Here is a 20,995-nt window from a genome sequence, read left to right as displayed (position 1 = left end):
CTTTGATGTTAACATTTTTTCTATCAGTATTTAGTTTTTAATTTAAGGCGATGCATAATCCTCAAGAACAGAAAATTGTGTTCTCGTCACCTCGCATAAATGAACAAATTAATCCGTTCTTAAGGATTATGTATTGACCTTTATGGAATGAACACTTATTCAGAAAAAACATTTTTTTTAAAGTTCATTTTACGACCTGGTATGTCTGTAGACAGCCTTAAATTTTGATTAAATTGCAATTGTTTCTTAAATTGGGTCTAAAATGCCAAACTAGCAATAAAGCTGCTATTTTTTTTTAATCCAAGCGTCTCTAGAATTTGAACAAAAATTATGGATATATCCCAAAAATATGTATTTTTGTGGCTGGTGAACTTGTAGCTAATAAAACGTAACTATTCAAGAAGTACAGCAAGATTTTACACTGTAATAGTCAGAAATGTAACAAATAATGCTAAGTAAATTCCAACACTACTGTAAGCTAACTGAACATGAAATATACTGTATGTTATTTACACAACTTTTACTGTTACCTTTCCTTAATTCTTGCAGGAGGCTGTTTGTACTTCTATTTCACTTTTTAGACAATTTTTTAAAATTGAAATTCTTAATGTATAAATTTATTTGGTACATTAGCCCACTTTTGGATTTCAGCTCTAATTGTATTGTAGATATCAGACTAAAAAGTGACACCTTCTGAGAAAACTCAGGTGTCACTCATGTTTATATGTCCTTTTTCTAAAAGGACATATAAACAAGTATGTATTCTTGTGTAAAGTTTAATTTGAACTGATTTCTGGGTGAAAATATTTTTTTTTTTAAATCCTTCCCAAAATATATTAATTCTCATTTTGAGGATTTACATTTAGACGAGTCAAACACATAAGCAGAGTCCTCCGGGTTGCATAAAGCTTGCATTGAAGTGTATTGGTCTCACAGGCTTACTCGGAGGGCGACACTTTCACATAATTATATGAAGAGTGTGAGGAAAAGAAGGGAAACAGGCTTTTAGAAAAAGAAGCATTTATTTTACAGAAAAGTTTAACTCTACATGAGCGGTTCATGTTGACTCCAGCTTCCTGTTCAGAGAGATGACTAAAAAGATCAGAACCATTTCTGCTGAACTGGATGGATCAAAATAAAACAGTTAAATAGAAACTGTCTGGCTTCAATTTAAAGCAAGAGGAATAAAATAAAATGTGTAAAATGGCATTATCCACAATTGCAATCACAAGCATAAACCAATCAAGGGGGGGAATAATTGTTTTTTTGTTTTTACAAAGAATGAAAACTGAAAGACGAGAGGCCTCGGAGACGCTACTTCGGAGGGTCTGTGTTGATGCCATATTTCTCTTTTAAGAGCTTCAGTTGTTCCTCTTTCTTCTTCGTGTCCATTTTCTGGAACGCCTGCAAAAAACAATAACACGGAAATCCAAATTTAACTGGAACCAACGTGACGGATTAACCCTTTCCTGCACAAAGTGATTATTTGGCTTTGCTTGGGGACCAGACTGTGAAAGGCTGTGCCGCTGAGACGTACTCTGTTTGCATTGTAGTAGAGAACAACGAGGTAACGGTTGCAGACGTTGAAGCCCGACAGGTGGTCGCAGGCATTCTTGGCATCGAAGATGTCTTCGTACACGACATAAGCTGTTCCTCTGGTTTCAGGTGTGTTCCCTCTGAGAGGAGAAACAAACACAGTGAGCACCAGACCAACATGTGCAGTTTAATTTTTTTTTACAGCAAACCGCAACATGTGCAGAGGACATCCTGGCTTAAACCAACAACGTTCTTTGTATAACAATATAACAGCAAAAGCAAAACTCTCGCAAGTAAAGCACGTGGGTGATTTTTATTGTCAACGTAGGAAAACATTCCATCTTTACAAAAACATTAACAAAGTTCACTTTATTCCCCCAAAAATGTGTCTGAAACTGAGCTTACGTTCGGATTTGTCGTATTGGTCCGTATTTCCCAAAGATATCGTACATCTCCTCAGCTGTAATCTTGTAAGGAAGATTCCTGACATACAGGATTCTGTTCACCTCAGGAGGTAATCGGATCTGCACATTTTGTTTCAGGAATCACAGAGGAAGCAACAACATTTAGACATCTCAGAGATTGTTTACAGCTTCTCAGGCCTGTACATTAGTTTAAAACAAAATACAAATGCATTCCAAACCATTTATTTGCACACTATAAAGACTAGCAAAGAAACCAGGTTAAGTAAAATTGTAGCTCAAACAGATTATTACTAGATTTTTTAATTGTAGCCATCAGATTATTTCGCATTTTTAATGAACATTTAACGTTTTAAGGACTTGGTACCAACTTTGAGCAGCTCTGTTTCAAACTCTTAACATACTTAGAATTGATAGACTTTTGCCAAAATATTCCAAGCTTCTGAAACGTTTGTTTTACTGGTAAAAACACATAAAATTAAACATCTGTAGGCTTAAACACGCATATGCTAATAATTAGCATTCATGTCTGACAGCATTTTTCGCCTCATATACAATTAGGAAAATACATCAAAGCTCTCACACACTAATAAAGTATTACACACTTCAACGTCAGTGGAACAAATATAGAAATCAGCACTGTAATAGTTTTAAATACAGTAACCGAGGCTCGTCTCGGGCGCTCTAGTTAGCGTGCTAACGGCTAACCGTGTGCTAATAATGAACCGGATATTAAGTATGTAAGGACTTAGCTAATATTTACATTAGTAGATTGGTTTTAACTTACGTTAGCGCGTTTCGCTGCTTGCATAGCCATGGTGGCGGGTTAATTTGAACAAAATACGTCGAGGAATAACAAGCACGCAGTGTTCTGGGTTTTTCTATCGTCGTCAAAATGGCAACAAGTCGCTGGTTTGTGACAAACTTCCGGTTACAAACTTAGAGGCAAACAACGCAGTGCTGCCCCCTGTGGTGCTGAAATTAATATACAGAATTCATCACACAGGGACTGTTGTTGCTCTAGGCCACCTTTTTGGACATACTACGTTGTCGAAACAGTTAGGTTTACACTCATTCTGACTTATATTGTAAAATATATGCAGATATATAAGTTAGCGACAATTATAGTATATTACTGTCCTAATGTAGTAATCCTAAATATAATATATGTTTTTCATATCTTACTTTCTCCCCTATTGATGGGAAAGATGTTAAATTCCTATAAAAAAAATAAAAAAAAAACGAGCCACTGATTGAAACAGGTCATTAAATAAATCGTTAAACATGACGTTTATTTATTTCTTTTGTTGTGTAATTAGTACATTGCTTAAACATGTCAATATTTATGTAAAAATATATTTATATTTTATTTATTTACTTGCAGGTGTATATAATGAATTTCTTTCTATGTTAATTAAGATACGACACATACGGCCTCCAATATACACAATCAAATTTTTAAATATAAGAATGTTATATCTGTAGCCAATTTTAAATTCTTTTTTTTAAAAAAGAGTCATTTTCCACTTTTGCATTATCGTGTCATTTGCAGTTTAGGGCTTTTCGAACAACCAGACAAAAAGAAAACAACAACCCTGCAGTATGGCTGTGTTATTTCCCAAAATGTCCACTAGGTGTCTCTACATCTCATCAGCTTCACAAGCCATTACCTGGCCTTGAAAGGCTGTTTAGTACTCTGACCTCTGAATTAAAGTAATAAAACTGACACAAATGGTGAAGTAGCCGAGGAATATATAATTATAATTTGGTTTGTATTAATAATAGGGAAGGAGCACAATAAAACAGAAGCAGTACTTGATATATTTGTTTCCAACACTTTGGCAAATATTAGCTAATAGAAAGTAACCCAATATAAAAGGGCATAAGCATTGGTAAGAAAAACATGCAAAGATGCCAATTTTAGAGGTAGTACTTCAATCATGCGTTGCCAGTGTTAAATATTGGTGACCGTAACCATTCACGAAAAAGCTAAACTTTTGGTTTTAGCATTTAAGAAAATACACAGCTCAGATATTCTCTCTGATGAGGAAATATATTATTGAAACACAGTACGGTCATAGCATCTCAGTATTTGAGAAAAACAGGAGATCCTTTAGCTCTGCCTCTAAACACATTTAAAGTCAAAAGAAAGATTTATAATGCTCGTCAGACCGCACCCGGGAAAGATGGTTTAGGCTATAAAGTGTTGCCACATATGGCAGATAAAACAGTTCATATTAAAATAGTGTAGAATGATTTGGGGAAAAGGGTAAATTTTCATCAGTATGAAAACAAGCAATAATTGTTCCAACCAGTGAAAGACAGCATTTTGTCACCTTATTAAGGAAGGAAAACAAGATGGAATAAAAAAGAAGAAAATGTATTCACTCCACTCCAAATAGGAGATTTAGGTGTCACCGACACTACTACAACAGCCAAGCATCCAACAGGATACACACATTGTAACCAGACAGAGACAGTGGAACTTGTCCTGGTTCACTGCAATAAATACAACTTCCATACAGATCCTTTTTCAATCACTATGAAGGAACCCAACTTCTGGGTTCTTGGAAGTTCAATCAGTTAATGTGTGCAATAAGGTTATTTCCTTTCTAAAGGCAATTAGATTAGTTAGATGAATCTAGTTTTTTTTTTACTCTCTGACTATTTTCCACGCTCCAGTCTGGCTGCACAGTGGCGCAATTGGTAGCACTGTTGCTTTGCAACAGGTCCTGGGTTCGATTCCCGGCCCGGGGGTCTTTCTGCACGGAGTTTACATGTTCTCCCTGTGCATGCATGGGTTCTCTCTGGGTACTCTGGCTTCCTCCCACAGTCCAAAAACCAAAAGGTTAATTCTCCCTGTGTGAGTGTGAGTGTGTGTGTGTGTGTGCATGGTTGTTTGTCCTGTGTTGCCCTGCATACAGACTGGCGACCTGTCCAGGGTGTACCCCGCCTCTCGCCCTTAACGATAGCTGGAGATAGGCACCAGCTTATTTTTTTTAAATAAGCGTTTGACATCTAACCATAAACTGATAAATAAAGGTAGTAAAGCTTAACACTAGGTTATATTTTTATAAAATTATTAATACTCACATTTGAGAAATAATGGTTTTTAAACTCATCGTTTATATATATATATATATATATATATATATATATATATATATATATATATATATATATATTTTTTTTTTTTTTTTTTTTACCTGAAAATTAAACAACGTATTGTTTTAGATTTTTGAACGCTATTTCATTTAACCTAATGGTATTTCCGGGTCACGCGAGGAGGAAAAAAAAAGAGAGAGAAACGTTAGGCACGCGCTTGTGTGGGGTTTTAGGCTAGCGACCGTTAGCTAACGGCTGTGTGCAGTAAGGTTTGCTCATTAAACTAAATTCCTCCGGGAACAGCTAAACTTCTCACTGAGAACACAGAACATCGCAAGAGAAAAGCATCGTGACCGGACCGACTTTTAAAGCAGCAGAAAGTCCGGAAAGTTTCGACGCTGTTAACGTCAGCGCGGCTGCTCGTGGATCTGCTGGGCGGAGGTGGAAACGCCTGGGCGGCTTGTTGGTGAGCTACCGTCACTTCAGGTGTTAAGAGGATTGGACAGGTTCGCCAAAAATAAAAAAACCCGGTGAGTTTATATATTGGAGCAGATAAATTTCGATTAATTGAGGCCAAGGCTTTGTGTGACAACTGGAAGACCGTTAATGATTAAGCGAACAACATGACCTGTTATGTTAACGGCCGTTTTATGTAGTAACTTAGCCAAGTTGCTACTGAAAGTAAAATTTGCTAACTGTATCGCATATGGCGTTTTTCTGACAAAAGGATAACGTCTTTGGGTAGTTCTCGCATTGATAGTTGGGAAAAACACAACGTTTTCCACACAGTTATCCGTTTGAAGCTCAAAATCACATATATTTGCATGGTAAACTAATCTTGCTGTGGTCGGTAATAATGAACCTGTGTCGGTGTTCTGTTGGTTCGGTATACCCTGTCAGAATAGCATACCGGAAGTCCACAATGCTATGCTCAAAGTAGCGTACCAAGGGTTATTAAGTTTTGATAGGTAGTTAGCATAGTCCTTCAAATACAATTACTTCAGTGTATCTCACTGAAACAATAATAATAATGAACAACAAATAAACGTTAAACAGTGGGGTTTATAATTTGACGCATGCATCGTGTTGTTTTCTGTGCTGCGCATGCGCATTAACACAGAGCGTGATATTTCTTGGGTATAGTGAATCATGGTAACACCCTGATCCAGTGAAAGAGGGGTTACGGAGGTCGACGAAGATGGCGATAAGACCAGACATATTAACATGAGAGCCATAACTGTCTGAACAATTAATTCAAGGAATGATCATTATCAACAACTATCACACAATATGACACTCATTTACATTCTATGAGGAGGAGACTTAAATGGCAACTAGAACTTGAACAAAACTTTACTCAAAGGAAAAAAAAAGAGAGAGAATCCCAAATAATACCGTATATTAAATTACGAGAATATTGAAGAAAACCAAGAAAGAAGTCTCAAAGGAGCTTTCAACAATTTTATGAGCTTTCTGAGGGCAAAGCTAGGGGAGCATTTGTGAGGTGCTCCAAGTACTTCTTTAAATTGGAGAAGACACATTTTGAGCAATCATTTACTGGTTAGCTTAAGACTAACAATGTGATTTTTGAAGATCTGTATATAATTTTGAAGTATGTCTCAATTTTTTATGAAATATTTGGCAGATGTAGAAAATGAAGACAGAACAGACACATTTCTAAGATAACAAACAAAACTGATATCGACTTTAAGGGAACTTATGATTGAGAAATTAATTTAAAAGAAGTTTGACATTCTATTTGCTCATTTAAGGATAATAAATTCTCTATTAAGGATGGTGTGAATTGTGAATTCTGTTTTTTTTTTAATTGTAAAGAACTGAGCCCATTTTAAAAAAGTATGTTAAGAGTAGATACTCAGAGGTGAATTACTCCCAAGGATTGATTAAATTGTTCCCAAAACCTCTCAAAAAATGAGTAAGTAAAATATTGACACTAAAATATTTGCAAATATCTTTCTAAACAACTAAAATCACAATTAAAGGATATTAGTGAAGAGCAATTTTGATTTTTGCCTGGAAGAAGCCTAAGCAACCATAGTTGACTGATTTTGATTAACAGTTTGTACTTGATGACGGCTACATTTTGTTTACTGATTTCAATAAAGCGTTTTATTCATAAACCCCAAATTTATGTTAAAGAATATTATGATTTTTGGATTTGTAGATTATTTCTCATAGACTTCTAACACCTTTATATCAGAGCTGCCATAGCTCAGTCAATTTAGCGCACAGGGTAACTAAAATATTTAGTCAGGAAATTAGACAAGGTTGTTCTTGTTAAGTCATATTTCTTCAGGTCACACAGATTATGCTTGTACTTATTAAAAAAAGGGCATAATCAGTGTTAGAAACACTATAATGATATCTATAATGAAGTAGATATCACTAAAAAGATGTTACAATACATTTAAGAGAACTTGTTTACAGAAGATTACCTTTATATGAAATGTTTCTGGTCTTCTTTATTTGGAGAAGTTAACTAAGGGCAGATTTGCTTAAATGGGGAAAAAAAGTTAGAGGTTACCTATCAAATTATGCACAATATATACTTCACAAAAAAAACACTGGAAAGATTTAGACTTGATATCGACTATTATACATTCTGTGAACTAGACATGGAAACAGTTTCTCATTATATTGTCAATGTAAATATATAATTACATATTGAAGAGGTGTAAAAATTATAAGACAGAAAACTACACAGAGAAAGATGTTATACTATGTTTTGATGATAAGAGCATGGATAAAGACTTCATCTTCACCCAACTTCTACTGTGTGGTAACATTTCACAATTAAAAGAAGTGGTCAACCCCCTGCAAGAAACTCAATACATAAATCTCCTCAGCCAAGATACTTGACTACATAAGGGAATGAAAAGCATTTGTTCTTGACAAGATTAATGAGAATTTAATGTGTAATTTCTGTATTGATTTGATTTTATTGTTCTTGTTATTCTTTTTTTATTCTTCAACACTGTTCCCTTTGTACTCATTGTACCCTCTGGCATTCAGATGTTTTTTGAATTTTTGATGAAAACAAATTATTTAAAAAGGGTGGGGGAGAAGTGAACAACGGTTAGTTCTCTCCGCTGTGGTCTTTCAGATAAAATAAAACTTTAAAAATTGAGTTTTAACGGTGGACAATGACTGCTCAATTATTGGTAACAATTTTGGATAGTAATTAAATTTTCTTCTCATGAATAAAAAAATATAAAATGGAGTTAAATGTTGAAAGTTAGATATTACCCTTTTAGATTGATTTAAACAATTTATAATTCCCAAATAAGTGAATTGTTTTTGACAGGAAAATGTCCAATTATTTTATGAGGAGGAGCAGGACTTTTAATGTTAGCCCAATTACTTGTGGGTTAACCATATTTGTGGTTAACATTACGTTATCAAATCTAGTCTGTTTTTGGCAGTCCTGAGCTCTTTGACCCATATGTAAAGATTCTGATTCAGTCTTGGTTTTGTCACCATGTGTTGTTTTGTTTTTTTGTTCACAGGTAATATTCAGTACCTGCACACCGGCACTGAGAAGGTGGCAAGTCATGAGCAGCTGCCGTCCAGGAAACTGCCACAATGTCTGCAATCCCTGGACTTCCTGCAAGAGGATCAGATGTAACAGTGCTTGTAATCAGAGTTCACTTGCATCCCTTATGTGAGCTGGTGGCGTTCTGGGGAAAGTTTAGTCAGCAGAGATCAACAGATTATGAGATTCTGGCTGATGAAATTCAGTCTCATGGAGCTCTATTTAAAGACCTGGAAGGAAATCCTGGTGACCAGTGCTTAGTTCACATTGATACTACTTGGTACAGAGCACGCATTGTGTCCAGAAATGCTTCCAAATATAGTGTCTTCCTCATTGACAGAGGGATGACATACACTGGCACCACAAGCAAGCTAGCATGGGGTAAAAAAGAACATTTTCTTTTGCCCCCTGAAGTGGAGTTATGCATACTAGCAAATGTGTTACCACTTTCATCTGAGAACAGATGGTCTCCAGTGGCTCTTGAGTTTCTAAAATCTTTTACTGGAAAGTTAGTCAACGCACATGTGCAAGATGTGCTGGTGCCAGACAGAATGATTATCCTGAACATCCCTTGCATATCCAAGCAAATGTATGAGATGGGATTTGCAAAAAAGTTGTCTCCAGCAACCTTCCAGGACTTTCTCCACATGTCACTGAAATCGATCAATGGAGCTGAAGAATTGACAGAGGTGCAGCAGCTCTATTTGGGATCGGGTGAGCGACTCCAGAAACAGGAACTATTCATGTACCCAGAGTTGCCAGGAGGAACTGTGGAGACCGTCATTGTAACAGAAGTGACAAATCCTCAACAGATTTTTTGTCAGTTGAAAGTTTTCTCTCACGAATTAAAGAAACTAACTGAGAAGGTTACGCAGAGCTGTGAGAGCAAAGTGTCCAGCTGCATGATAAGCCCAGACATGATTGGGTATCCATGTGCAGCAAGAGGAAGGGACGGTAGGTGGTACCGCTCTGTCATACAGCAGGTGTTCCCAACAAATAAAGTGGTGGAAGTGTTAAATGTAGATTATGGAACAAAGCAGTTTGTCCAGGTGGAAAATGTGAAACGACTTGCCACAGAGTTTACCAGGATGCCAGTTGTCACTTACGTTTGCTCCCTCCATGGTATCCTTGACAAAAAGGTAGGATGGACAACAAGTGAAATTGACTTCCTCAAGTCACTCCTGCTTCACAAGACTGTGATAGCCAAGGTTGAATACCGAAGCATCTCTGACCAAGTTTACTATGTTACACTATATGGTGATGACAACATTAACATGAACAGCTTGTTTGGTTCCAAAGAAAACTGTTTCCCAAAGTATGAGAAAACACTTGGAGATTATGCCCTGCCAAGTGGAGTTTATACCCAGCAGCATCCGGCTCAACCAGAAAGAAAGGCGCTACCTTCCCAACAGAGTGTGGAAGAGATTCCTGCTGAAGACCTCGTCATAAACTCCTCACATTTGGCAGTTGTTCATCACGTATCCTCCCCATCAGAGTTTTGGATCCAAACTGAAAACTACAGAAAAGATCTGGAGGAACTGTTGGACGCAATGTACCATCTGTACCAAGATTCAGCGAATACGCACATGCTTATAAATCCGTCACTTGGCCTCTACTGTGCTGCACAGGCACAAGATGGTGAATTCTACAGAGCAACTGTGACAGAAGTTGGTGAGACACAAATCAAGGTGTTCTTTGTTGATTATGGCAACACTGAAGTGGTTGATGGGAGTAAGATCAGGATCCTCCCTGCTGAGTGCAGAAAGATGCCCCAGCTGGGTCTGAAATGTTCCCTGGCTGGTGTCAGACCAAAAGATGGGAGATGGAGTCAAAATGCTTTGGAATATTTCATCAAGACAGTCACAGATACAGAACTCATTGTGCGTGTGAAAGGAAGATACAGTGACAGCTATGTTGTCCAACTGATAAATCCTGAAGCACAGACAGAACAAGATGTTAATTCACAAATGTGCACAAATGGCTTCGCTGAAAGAACTGAGATTCCAAGAGAACCCACAGTTAAAGGTGCATTGAAGCCCTCCGTTGTATCTTCAGCACCACTTACTGTTGCAGCACTGCCACAGGTCTGTAAAGACATTGGAATCTCTTTCAGACCTACATTTGGTCTTCTAAACAATGAGAGAAAAATCGGTACCTTTAAGGAACAAATGTTTCCTATTGGAAGTGTCCTTGATGTCAATGTCTCCTGCATTGAAAGTCCAAATGATTTCTGGTGTCAACTGGTTCAGAATGCCGGATCTTTGAGATTGCTTATGCATGACATCCAGGCCTATTATGCAAACAGTGAGTTTGAGCCTAATGTAGATGCTGCCTGTGTAGCTCGTCATCCTGAGAATGGAATGTGGTACAGAGCTCTAGTCATTCGCAAACATGAAACCCCTCAAGTTGATGTGTTGTTTGTGGACTATGGGCAGACTAAGACAGTCTCCCTCTTTGACTTGAGAAAGATAAGTCCAGAATTTCTAACTCTCCACGGTCAAGCGTTTCGATGTAGCCTGTTGAACCTCATCCGTTCTACATCGGCAATTAATGAATGGAACTACAAAGCAAAGGAAAGGTTCCAAAACTTTGTTGAAAACGCTGCCTCCAACTTTATCATTTTGAAGTGCACCATTTATGCCGTCATGCATTCGGAACAAATGGTTCTTCACAACATTGTGGATCTAGAGACTCCGTTCGAGAGCATTTGCAACGCTTTGGCCAATCTCATCACAAACATTCCTTCCAAGAAAGCCTCTGGGCCATCTTTTCGTCTGGACACATACTACTACTCAACGCACAATATCAAAACTGGCACAGAGGAGCAAGTCACTGTGGCGTTCGTAAACAGTGTCAGCGATTTCTTCTGCCATCTTGACAAGAATGCTGACGTGATGAAAGATCTTACAATGAGGGTGAACACTCTCTGCCAACAGCTTGAGAGGGTAAAGGTTCCAGCAGTCTTTGGAACCTTGTGCTTTGCAAGATACACTGATGGGCAGTGGTACAGGGCTCAGATAAAGGCCACAAGACCAAAACTACTGGTTCACTTTGTGGATTATGGCGAGACTCTTCAGGTGGACAAGTCTGACCTGCTCCCTGTCCCCAAAGAGGCAAATGACATTATGTCTGTGCCTGTGCAAGCAGTTGTGTGTGCTCTCTCTGATGTTCCTACTGATGTTCCTAGTGAGGTAAACGAATGGTTTGAGAAAACTGCAACAGAATGCCAATTCCGTGCGTTGATAGTGGCTAGAGAAGCTGATGGCAAATTACTGGTAGAGCTGTACCATGGGAACACCCAGATTAATGCAAAGATAAAGAAAACATTTCAGATTGAGAAGCAAGAAGAGCAAGTTGTCTGCCAGAGTTGGAAACCACAGGCTCCAGCAACTCATGCACCAAAGATGGAAAGGACTTTTTCAAACCGAGCCATGGACAGTAAAGATTACGAGCAAGCCTCTAAAAAGAGCAATTTCTCTACCCCAAAACCTCCATGTCAAACGAAGCTCGATGGTAAATTCACTGATGAGAATCTGAGGTCTGCATTGAAATCCACAACTCAGAAGCACAGACCAGTCCCACAAGAACTGTATAAAACTCCGTCTCAAAGGCAGCTAAACAGAACATTGACTAACGATGGTTCTGAGGAAGCTAGTGGTCAGGTGAGACCCAGAAAAGTGAGTCTCCCCCCTATAACTGAAAGGTTCATTTCAGAATCATCTGGCACAGATTCCCAAGAGAAAACCCTAGCTGAAAAACTCCCAAAACTCATAGACCTCCCATCGAAATGCATCACACCTGGCACAGTAGTGGATGTTTATGTCTCGCATTGTGACAGCCCGTTAAGTTTCTTTGTGCAACATGTTAGTGAAGAGGTTGCCCTAATCTCTCTGGTGGAGAAGTTGAACAGTCCAGATTCAACATCAAAAGCAAGCCCTATCAAAGATTTGCAACCAGGTGACCTCGTCAAAGCAGAGTTTGCAGATGATTTGTCCTGGTACAGAGCGGTTGTGAAAGAAACTCTTGAACATGCAAGGGCTCTTGTTGAGTTTATAGACTTTGGAAACACAGCAGCGATGCCAATTTCTAAAATGGAACAACTTCCCAAATCTCTTCTGCTGTTGCCAGTATATAGTACACACTGCATGCTAAAGGACACTGCTGTTCTTGGAGAAGAGAAGGTGTTTGAACCACATGTGGTGTCTGCCTTTAAAGAGGACATCGGCAGTTGTGGAGACAAGGTGCTCAAGTGCCAGTTCATCAAGCAGGTTGGATCTGTGTGGGAAGTCACTCTGGAAGATGGCGGCCTGGATATTGGTTGTAAATTGTCTACAGAAGGGAGTGGTTTTAAACCAGAAAAAGTAGTAAATGAGCAGCAGGTGCAGCATTTTGAGAAAAGAAAAGTGGAAGAAGACTCTGAGAAACCATTGCCGCCCTGCAGTTTTGGCTACCCACACCAAAAAGAGATTGAAGAGGGGCAGCGGCTAGAGGTCTACGTTGCAACCATCAATGAAGATCAGACATTTTGGTGTCAGCCTGCCGATTCACAGGAGCTCTGTATGATAACATCGGCTGTTTCAGAAGTTGAGAGTACAGCAGATCAAAACATTAATCCAGATGCTCTTTATCTCGGAATGCCATGTGTTGCACTGTTTGCTGACGATCAACTTTGGTATCGCGCGGAAGTTGTTGATAAAAGTGACAATGAGCTTTCTGTCCTTTTTGTGGACTATGGAAACAAGTCACAGGCAAACATCACCAATGTCAGAGTGGTACCACCTGCCTTACTGGAAGTTCCAGCCCAAGCGTTTCTGTGTGAGCTTGAAGGCTTCGATGCTTCCCTTGGATTTTGGAGAGATGGAGCAGCAGATGAGTTGTCTGCACTTACAGCAGACAAGTTGCTACAGCTCACCGTTACCAGAGTAACAAGGACAAAAGGAAAACTGAAGTACGTGGTAGAGATGGAGCGTGAAGGCCAGGTGATAAACGAAGCAATGAATACCTGCTGGAGCTACTTTGGAACAGAAGACATGCCTGATTCGGGTGAATCGGCTACTCCACAGCAGCTTGACTCAATCAACACTCTACAAGATCTTCTTCATAATGTTTCTAGTTATTCCACTTGTACAGTGTCTCAGGATGAGGAACATATTGCAGAGGAGCTCAACTTCCTTCCAATTGAAAACGAGGTCTTAAAGTTAGCCAGTAGTCCAAAGCAGAGTGAGTGTTCCGAAGACTCCAATAATGAGACTGTTGTTGAGTTTGGACAGGATGAGCAGCAGTCCAGTGAAGGGATAATCATGGTCCCTGCTGCCATGATGCCTCCTGAAGATATTTTCCCCTCTGATAGTGTCATAAAGGAACCCTTGCAACTTTCAGCAGACCTTTCAGATGAAAAAGACATTTCATGCTTGAGCGAAAACGTGATTGTGGTCACTGGCCAAGATCCCGAGGAGGAAAATACTTCAGTGCTTCATGCTGGAAAGCCAAATGATGATGGTTCTTCTCCAAGGGACGGTGCTTCAGGAGAAAATGGTGAGCTGGAGAGTGGAACTAGCGACAAGGAGACGCTTAGTACTTCCTCCTGTATCTTGGAGATGGACACTTTAAATGGTAAGATTCAACTCAGCTTTTTTCTGTCATGTAATTGCCACACTTCAATTATCTCTTGATGATTAAAAAGGTACAAATCCAATTTAGTCAATTTGCTAATCCAAACAACACATTTTATTTTATTTTTTTTAAAAAAGAACATTTCATTCATTTCTTCTTTTCCCTATTTTATCTCTTCCTCTTAAAGCTCCAGCTATGGCAGCAGAAGAAAGTAATGTTGCTGCCCTACAGGCTGACTTAATGACCTTCACATCAGAAGACACAATGGTAAATGTAGAATATATTGGGGTCACAGTGAATGAGCCTGATGAAAGTTATCATTGTGTGATGGGGGGAAATTTAAGGATGGATGAAATCTAACTCTTTTTCTGTAAAGAATCTTCAAGATGATGTTTTGAAGGAGACGACGGATACAGAATTGGATTCCTCAAAACAGGTATGTCCGACGGGTGTAGAAGTCTGCTGTGATTTGGAATGACCTCAGGTTCACCTGCTTTAAGTTTTCATTTTTTTTTTTTGCTTTATTAGACTGAACTGGCGCTTTCCTCAACTACAATTCAAGAGCAGTTGTGTGGTGAGTAACTGTTTAAGTTTATCATGTAACACAGAGGTGCTAGCTTTGAAAATTGCTTATTCTGCAGGGTATCCATGAATCCCATAAAATGTCCTAAGATTTAGATTAAGTCCTTAATATAAAATTAAGGTCTTAAAATGTTTTTAGTTTTTAAAAAAAGTTGGTCTTAAATACATTAAAAACAGGTCTTAAATTTGGTTGTGAGAGGACTATTTATTCTTGTATATTCTATGTGGTTATTTTTTGTCCTGGGGCATTTCTCTCTGTCAAGTCATAATGAAGATGAAGACGTGTTTCTGAGTCAACTAAAGGAATGTGTGATTGTTGTCACAGAGCAGGAAACTGAGGCTGGAGAAGGCACCCTACGTGAGGAGGAGACATGCGTTTCTACAAATGTGCAGGTACGTTACAGAAGTGAGGAAGATCATCTGTTTGACTATTGACGAATTATAGTTCTGGTCAGACGTTAGCAGATAGGATTTGGGTAATGGAAGTCGTAATAATTTGGGCTTCTCTTATAAATAATTTGATGCTCAGATCTTTATGTTTTGCTGCTTTTTTAATTCTGTGTGTACAGAGTCCATATTAAACATACAGGCTCAAACCCACCACCATTTTATTAAATGTCCATCAGCAACACCTTCTGAAAAGATTCTGGCTGAATATTTGGCTTTTGTCCTCAACAGAATTGGTTCCTTTGAGCCATTTTTCTGACACAAGCCAACTTTTAACTATAGTCTGAACAAGCAAAAATTGAACCAAGAAGCTTAATGAAATCTACCATCAAGCTTCACTTGTTTTGGACTGTTTTCCTGTTAAACCACCCAGCTGTGTTCCAATTTCAACCATCAAGCAGCTGCATTACACCAATTCCTAGCCCACAGAATGATTCTGCCACCACCATGCTTGATGGTTGACACAAACGTCTTGGGTTTAAAAGACTCCATCTTGATTCCTCCAACCATACCTCTTGTCATTGTGACCAAACAGTTCTATCCAGAAGGCATTTTGTTTATCCATAGATCAACTGTGTTTAATTGAGCTTGAATGTGTTTTGATAGCAGGGGACATTTAACCAGATGTTCCTGGGAGTGTATGTATATATTTTACCTTAGTGAAATATATGCAGTTTTAATATTGTGTAGAAGAAAAGGGCACCTAATTCTTGATGTTTAATAACTTTGACTATAAGTCTACCCTGGAAATGTTGCGGTTTGACTAAATTATGTGGAAAAACCAGATATTTCTGCTAAGTGTTGCTTTGACAATAACTGTAAATTACATTGTAACAAACCTACAAGGCCGCAATCGGAGTCAAATCTTCATCTTTGCGTCTGAAAATGTTTCAGAATGACTCCGTGAGCGAAGAGGCTGCTTCCGCCCAGCTTGTGGACGCAGAGCCAGGTTTGCTAACGCCACATTAGACCATCTGTGAAGTGATTTGAGTCAGGAGTTGCACACTGGTGACTCACGCAGCCAAATATCTACATATCATTTTGTCTCGGCAGCCCTGGTGCAACAATCTACCACGACCACAAGCGAAGAACAGAACTGCACGTTTTCCCCCACAGAAACAGTAAACGCAGACCTCTTTCTTTACTCGCTTGGCATGTTTGGCATTTTCATGTTGGGTCACACGCCTTAGTGCAATCAGGAAGTTGTGGAGGATATTTCATCACCTAGAGTTCATTTTGTATTGACTCTAAAGACGTTAGAATATTCTCAAACCCTAATCTTGGCACGAAAAAAAGAAAAAGTATTTTTGTGCACATGGAAGAATCTCTTTCATGTTTGAGTCATATTATATTTTGTCCCATTCTGAATTACAAAAGTATTTAGTTTAATTCTAGTTAGCGGAACAAATCTGCTCTCCGTGTCACTGATCCTTGGCAACGTCGATGACAAAATCCAAGCTAAACCTGGGAGAAAAGTGTGAAAATTAAGAAAACTCAAAGTTTTCACCCTGAGCTGTACATTTCCATACAGAGCTTTAGAAATACCTCAGATTAAAAAAATAAACAAGCCTCCAGATGTTAACATGTTTGAACCCTGAAAGGTGAATATCGTTGCTGTTCCAGGGTGAGGATCCTCATGTCTTGGCCTGCTCTTTGGACAAAACCCATCCAGCAGGTAGAACTCTTCATCAGTTGGAAAAGAATTTTAAAAAAATGTGTTTCCTCCAGCATCTGTTGTGCTGCTTGGATTCTAATTTTGCTACAAGTTTTTCTTTGGTTTGCAGATTCAGAGCAAACCTCTGATGAAAAGATAAGTGCAGCAGGTTGCCAGAGCCATGCCATAGCAGAGGAAATCACACTTTCCATCTCTGTGAGTGTCAACATCATGCGTACAAAGAGAATTTAAACTTTTCAGTTCAGCGCTGACTAATCAGTGTTAAGTGATTAGTCAGCAGTGGTGTAATTGTTTTCTTTTTTTTAAAGGTTTCTGAAGGAGATGTAGATCATATTTGTGACAGAACTGAGCCAGCTGAAGAGTCAGGCGAGGTGAAACATTCTGCTGTTGCGCAAAATGACCGATTTACAGAGGGCGCCTTTCAAAAACATTCACACTTCTTGAACAGTGCTGGCATTTTGCTGCATTTCAGCTGCAAACGTCAATGTTTATCAGAGGAGTTTAGTGAGAGACCTGTGGAAAGTAGCACAAAATGAAGAAAAACTTTTGTCTTGATAGATAAAAATCAGAAGTCGGCTTCATTCTTCCCATTTCACAATAACACGCCTAGCATAGTCTGTCACCTAAAATCTATTGATAACTTTAATGTGACAAAATGTGGAAATATTCAACAAAAATGAAAATTTTTGAAGGCACCATATTCGATTGATCATTCATGATTACGTTTAAGATATTCTGTTATTTGTTTGATTTTTCTTAAATTCTTCTTGTTTTGAAACAATAGGTGCAGGAAGACTCAGCGGGTGAGTAATAATTCAGATTTTCTAAGTAACACCAGATTAGTCAACATTTCTTAAAAGAAGCTGCTGCATTAGCAAGAGAATGTGAATAAAAATGTAAATTGTTCTAATTAATCGCATCGTTGACATGTTCTTTATGCACTGAAATTCACTAATGGAAGAAAATATGTGCTGCAGACATACAAATACATTCTAATTTCTATTGGAAACATTTGAGTTGATGATTTCTCTCAAATACCAATCAACGTTTGCCACTTTGCAACATCCATTCCTGTTGTAATTCAGGAATGGATGTTCCTTAACCCCATTGAATCCAAAGTTTCAAATCTCTGCCTGGATATTTTTGCTTATTTTAATTGTACAAAGTTCTTTAAATGTCCTGTGAGTAAATATATCTTGCCCATTTGTCCATAGCAACAGGAACTTTCAATATCTAGCAGTTACTTTCGTAATTTACCGTAATTTCACTCCCTGCTACGGCGGGAGTGAAATTACTGTAATAACCCGATATTGGCTGGAAAGCAATATCGGGTTTCCAGCCAATATCGGTTCCCTTTCAGAAACCGTTGGATTTTTTCAGATGGCACAAATGTTGCAGAATTGCAGTACTGCACATTTGGCTGTGTCGTCACCAACATGTTCGGCTTAGACGGGTTAATGACCGATTTTTACTAAGCAGCCTCTAAATGGAAGCAATTTGATTTGGATAAGTTTGGAAAGCGATTTGCTTCCCTCCATTCCTTCTTCCTGCACAGAAAGTGTGTCAGGAATCACGGCGGCAGTAGCAGATGTTCCTCAGCACGTTGAGGCACCGTGCACTCCCAGCTCTGACAAGGTATCGGTTAGAATTCCAGTCCATTGCTTCATCTGATGTGTGATCCATGAGCGGCTAACGTGACCCTGTCTTTCAGGACAACTCGCTGTCGGAAGACGAGACCTTTCCCGTTAAAGGTAATGAACTTTCTGCTTTTCTTCTTTACGTCTTAAACGTGAACATTGATCACATTTTTGACCCCTTTCCTCATCTATTTCTCTACTTTTTTCCCCGTTCTGTTTTGCCAGCTGATGGGGCGTTACAAACTGACACAGATGTGGTAATGTATATCAGGGTTGTTTTTTTCCCCTCTCTTAATTATGCTACATGTTCCTTCATCTGAATAAATCCCGATCGTGACGCCATTTCAGAAGAACGTGGATGAAGAGTTGACGTGTTTGGTCAGCGAGAGCCGTTTGGCAGACGTCTCTCAAGGTGTCAGACTCCTCAGTCAAACTTCTTTAACAGACGTTTGAAACTCGCACTTTATTATGGAGCATTCCTTCAGTTTAATAAATAAACAATGCTGACATGTTTTTGCTCCGTCAGACTCGGAGCAAGATCCTGAAACGGAAACGGACTGCAAGTCTGAGGAATCGGCTCCACCGCTGAACGAGGTAAACGGAGGAAAGATGACAGAAACGCTCAAAGCTCGGTTTTACCGACGGTCTCTTTAAGTTTACTAGAACTGTTGAGGAGTTTGCTTTTTACAGAATTCCTGCTCCATCAGCCAGCTGAAGGCTAGTGTAGCTAAACGTAATAGAAATAAATGTCCGTGACTCTACCGGAACAGATTCAGCTAAATATTACAATGCGATAATCATGTTCAAACATTTGGCTGGTCCTACAAATTAACTAGAGCTGTCTGTTGGTGTTTTTATGTTCACAACTGGAACCTGTTTTGTTCTAGGAGTTTGATGACAGCGAACTCACAGAGGAATCTTTGTCTGCTGAGGACAGTTTCGGTAAGCAAAGTTCCCCAACCCTTGCTCTCATGTCTGTGGGAAGGAGAATTCACCAGAGGATTTTTGTTTTTCACAAGGAAAAATTGTAACGAAGCAGAGTTACTTGACTAATATATGACGGCGTATGTTAGAAAAAATCTATCATAGATAGAAAAACAGAAATCAAATTTCCGCTGAAAAATTTAGAGCTTAATCTCAGAAATGTTCTAGAAAAAAAGTGGATATTTCTGGGTTTCAAAAGTTGAAAATATTTGAGTTTTTTTCTAGCAAATTTTTGACTTTTCAAACTCTAATCTTTTTATTTTTTTAGATTTTTTTGGGAGAAATTGACTTCTATTTTTTCTCTCTCTGTAATGGCCCTGTCATGTCCGACATACGGCGTTTCACCAGGACAATTACTCAATTCTTTCACCAAATACTTTTTACTCTTGAGTAATTTCTCGGACGGTTGCTTCTTACTTTTCCTTGTTTAAAAATATGTTGAAGTAGTCATAATGTTACTCTACCCACCACTGGTAACAACATTACTTAATTATTTAACAAAACTTTACGGAATTAAAAACTTCTGCATAAGTGGAAAATACATAAATTTGTACTAATACCAAATAATACTGTTATATTTGTGTTCAGAATAATGGTCTAACGTCAAACTATATTAATCACTGTTTTAAATAGATCATATTTCTACATGGCATACCGTTTCCCAGTATCTGTAGTAGAGGAATAGAAATTTAACATTTTTTAATGTATACAATTAACGATTTTCCCTTATGATTTGAAAAGAATGCACACCAATAAAAGCTATAGTACAGTTCAAGAACTTTCCTCGACACACCTGCAGTTTTATTTTATTTTGTTGGGAGAATCTCCTAATTCCGCTCACAATCACGCATGTTTTGCTTTCTTCTAGAGGCCCAGCTGTCAAAGATAACTCACCTCTGTCTGATCGTAAAGGACGGAGCTGCTGATTATTTTCTCGAGCAGCAACCGGAGGAATAACGGCCTGCCCTTCTTTTGGTTTTACTTTGTGGTCTCAGATTGAAGTTAATCAGCTACTTATGTTCTGCTCTGAATCAAGCGGGTACAGATCAGTTAGCTTGTCTTGATTTCTATATATATATTTATATATATATATATTTGACTCAGCAGGTTCTCCTGTTTTTCATTGTTCTGAGGGAAAAAAAGTTTATCTGTAGGAATTTGTTCGTGTTTTTTTGTGATGCTAATTGGAGCACTGTTGCAGGAGAATTATTTGTAAAAGTTTCAGTATTTTTTCTTGATTCTAATTTTGTTGCACATCTAAAATACTTAAGTAGATGTTGGTTTGTGGAGTGGAAACAATTTCTTTATTTGTTGTGAACACATGCATGCTTTGAAATCTTTATTTTTTTGTGTGTTGACCCAATAAATATTCCAGGTCAGTATTGATGAGTGGTTTTCCGTCTTTACTTCCCTGAAACCAAAGAAAAAAACAACAACACAG

At 38.4% G+C, this 20,995-nt stretch overlaps 2 protein-coding genes across 3 annotated transcripts; one reads left to right on the top strand and one right to left on the bottom strand.

Moving 5' to 3' along the window:
* Positions 1-1,003: 1,003 nt before the first annotated feature.
* Positions 1,004-2,898, bottom strand: sf3b6 (splicing factor 3b, subunit 6). The gene is made up of 4 exons (XM_028041085.1): positions 2,746-2,898; positions 1,942-2,060; positions 1,538-1,676; positions 1,004-1,404 (listed from the first exon to the last, which is right to left on the bottom strand). Exons 1-4 carry the CDS (start codon positions 2,773-2,775, stop codon positions 1,315-1,317), a joined length of 378 nt encoding a protein of 125 aa, XP_027896886.1. The 5' UTR covers positions 2,776-2,898; the 3' UTR covers positions 1,004-1,314.
* A 2,360-nt stretch (positions 2,899-5,258) lies between these two features.
* tdrd6a (tudor domain containing 6a) lies at positions 5,259-20,940 on the top strand. Of its 2 annotated transcripts, XM_028041042.1 has the most exons (20): positions 5,259-5,589; positions 7,640-7,647; positions 8,590-14,229; positions 14,417-14,496; positions 14,606-14,665; positions 14,758-14,803; positions 15,137-15,204; positions 16,153-16,207; positions 16,312-16,379; positions 16,882-16,933; positions 17,043-17,128; positions 17,242-17,304; positions 17,718-17,736; positions 18,489-18,568; positions 18,645-18,684; positions 18,796-18,827; positions 18,919-18,982; positions 19,097-19,164; positions 19,458-19,512; positions 20,423-20,940. In XM_028041042.1, the coding sequence occupies exons 3-20, from the start codon at positions 8,667-8,669 to the stop codon at positions 20,509-20,511; spliced, it is 6,588 nt and encodes a 2,195-aa protein (XP_027896843.1). In that variant the 5' UTR covers positions 5,259-5,589; positions 7,640-7,647; positions 8,590-8,666; the 3' UTR covers positions 20,512-20,940. The 2 variants fall into 2 exon arrangements, with proteins under 2 accessions (XP_027896843.1, XP_027896844.1); XM_028041043.1 differs by lacking the exon at positions 7,640-7,647 and having other exon boundaries at positions 5,259-5,529; positions 8,591-14,229.
* Positions 20,941-20,995: the final 55 nt, after the last annotated feature.

The sequence above is a fragment of the Xiphophorus couchianus genome, chromosome 15 (genome assembly GCF_001444195.1).
Source record: "Xiphophorus couchianus chromosome 15, X_couchianus-1.0, whole genome shotgun sequence".
In the NCBI taxonomy this organism is placed as follows: Eukaryota; Metazoa; Chordata; class Actinopteri; order Cyprinodontiformes; family Poeciliidae; genus Xiphophorus; species Xiphophorus couchianus.
The sequence above is the reverse complement of the archived record's forward strand: the minus strand, read 5'-3'. Positions and strand labels throughout refer to the sequence as shown.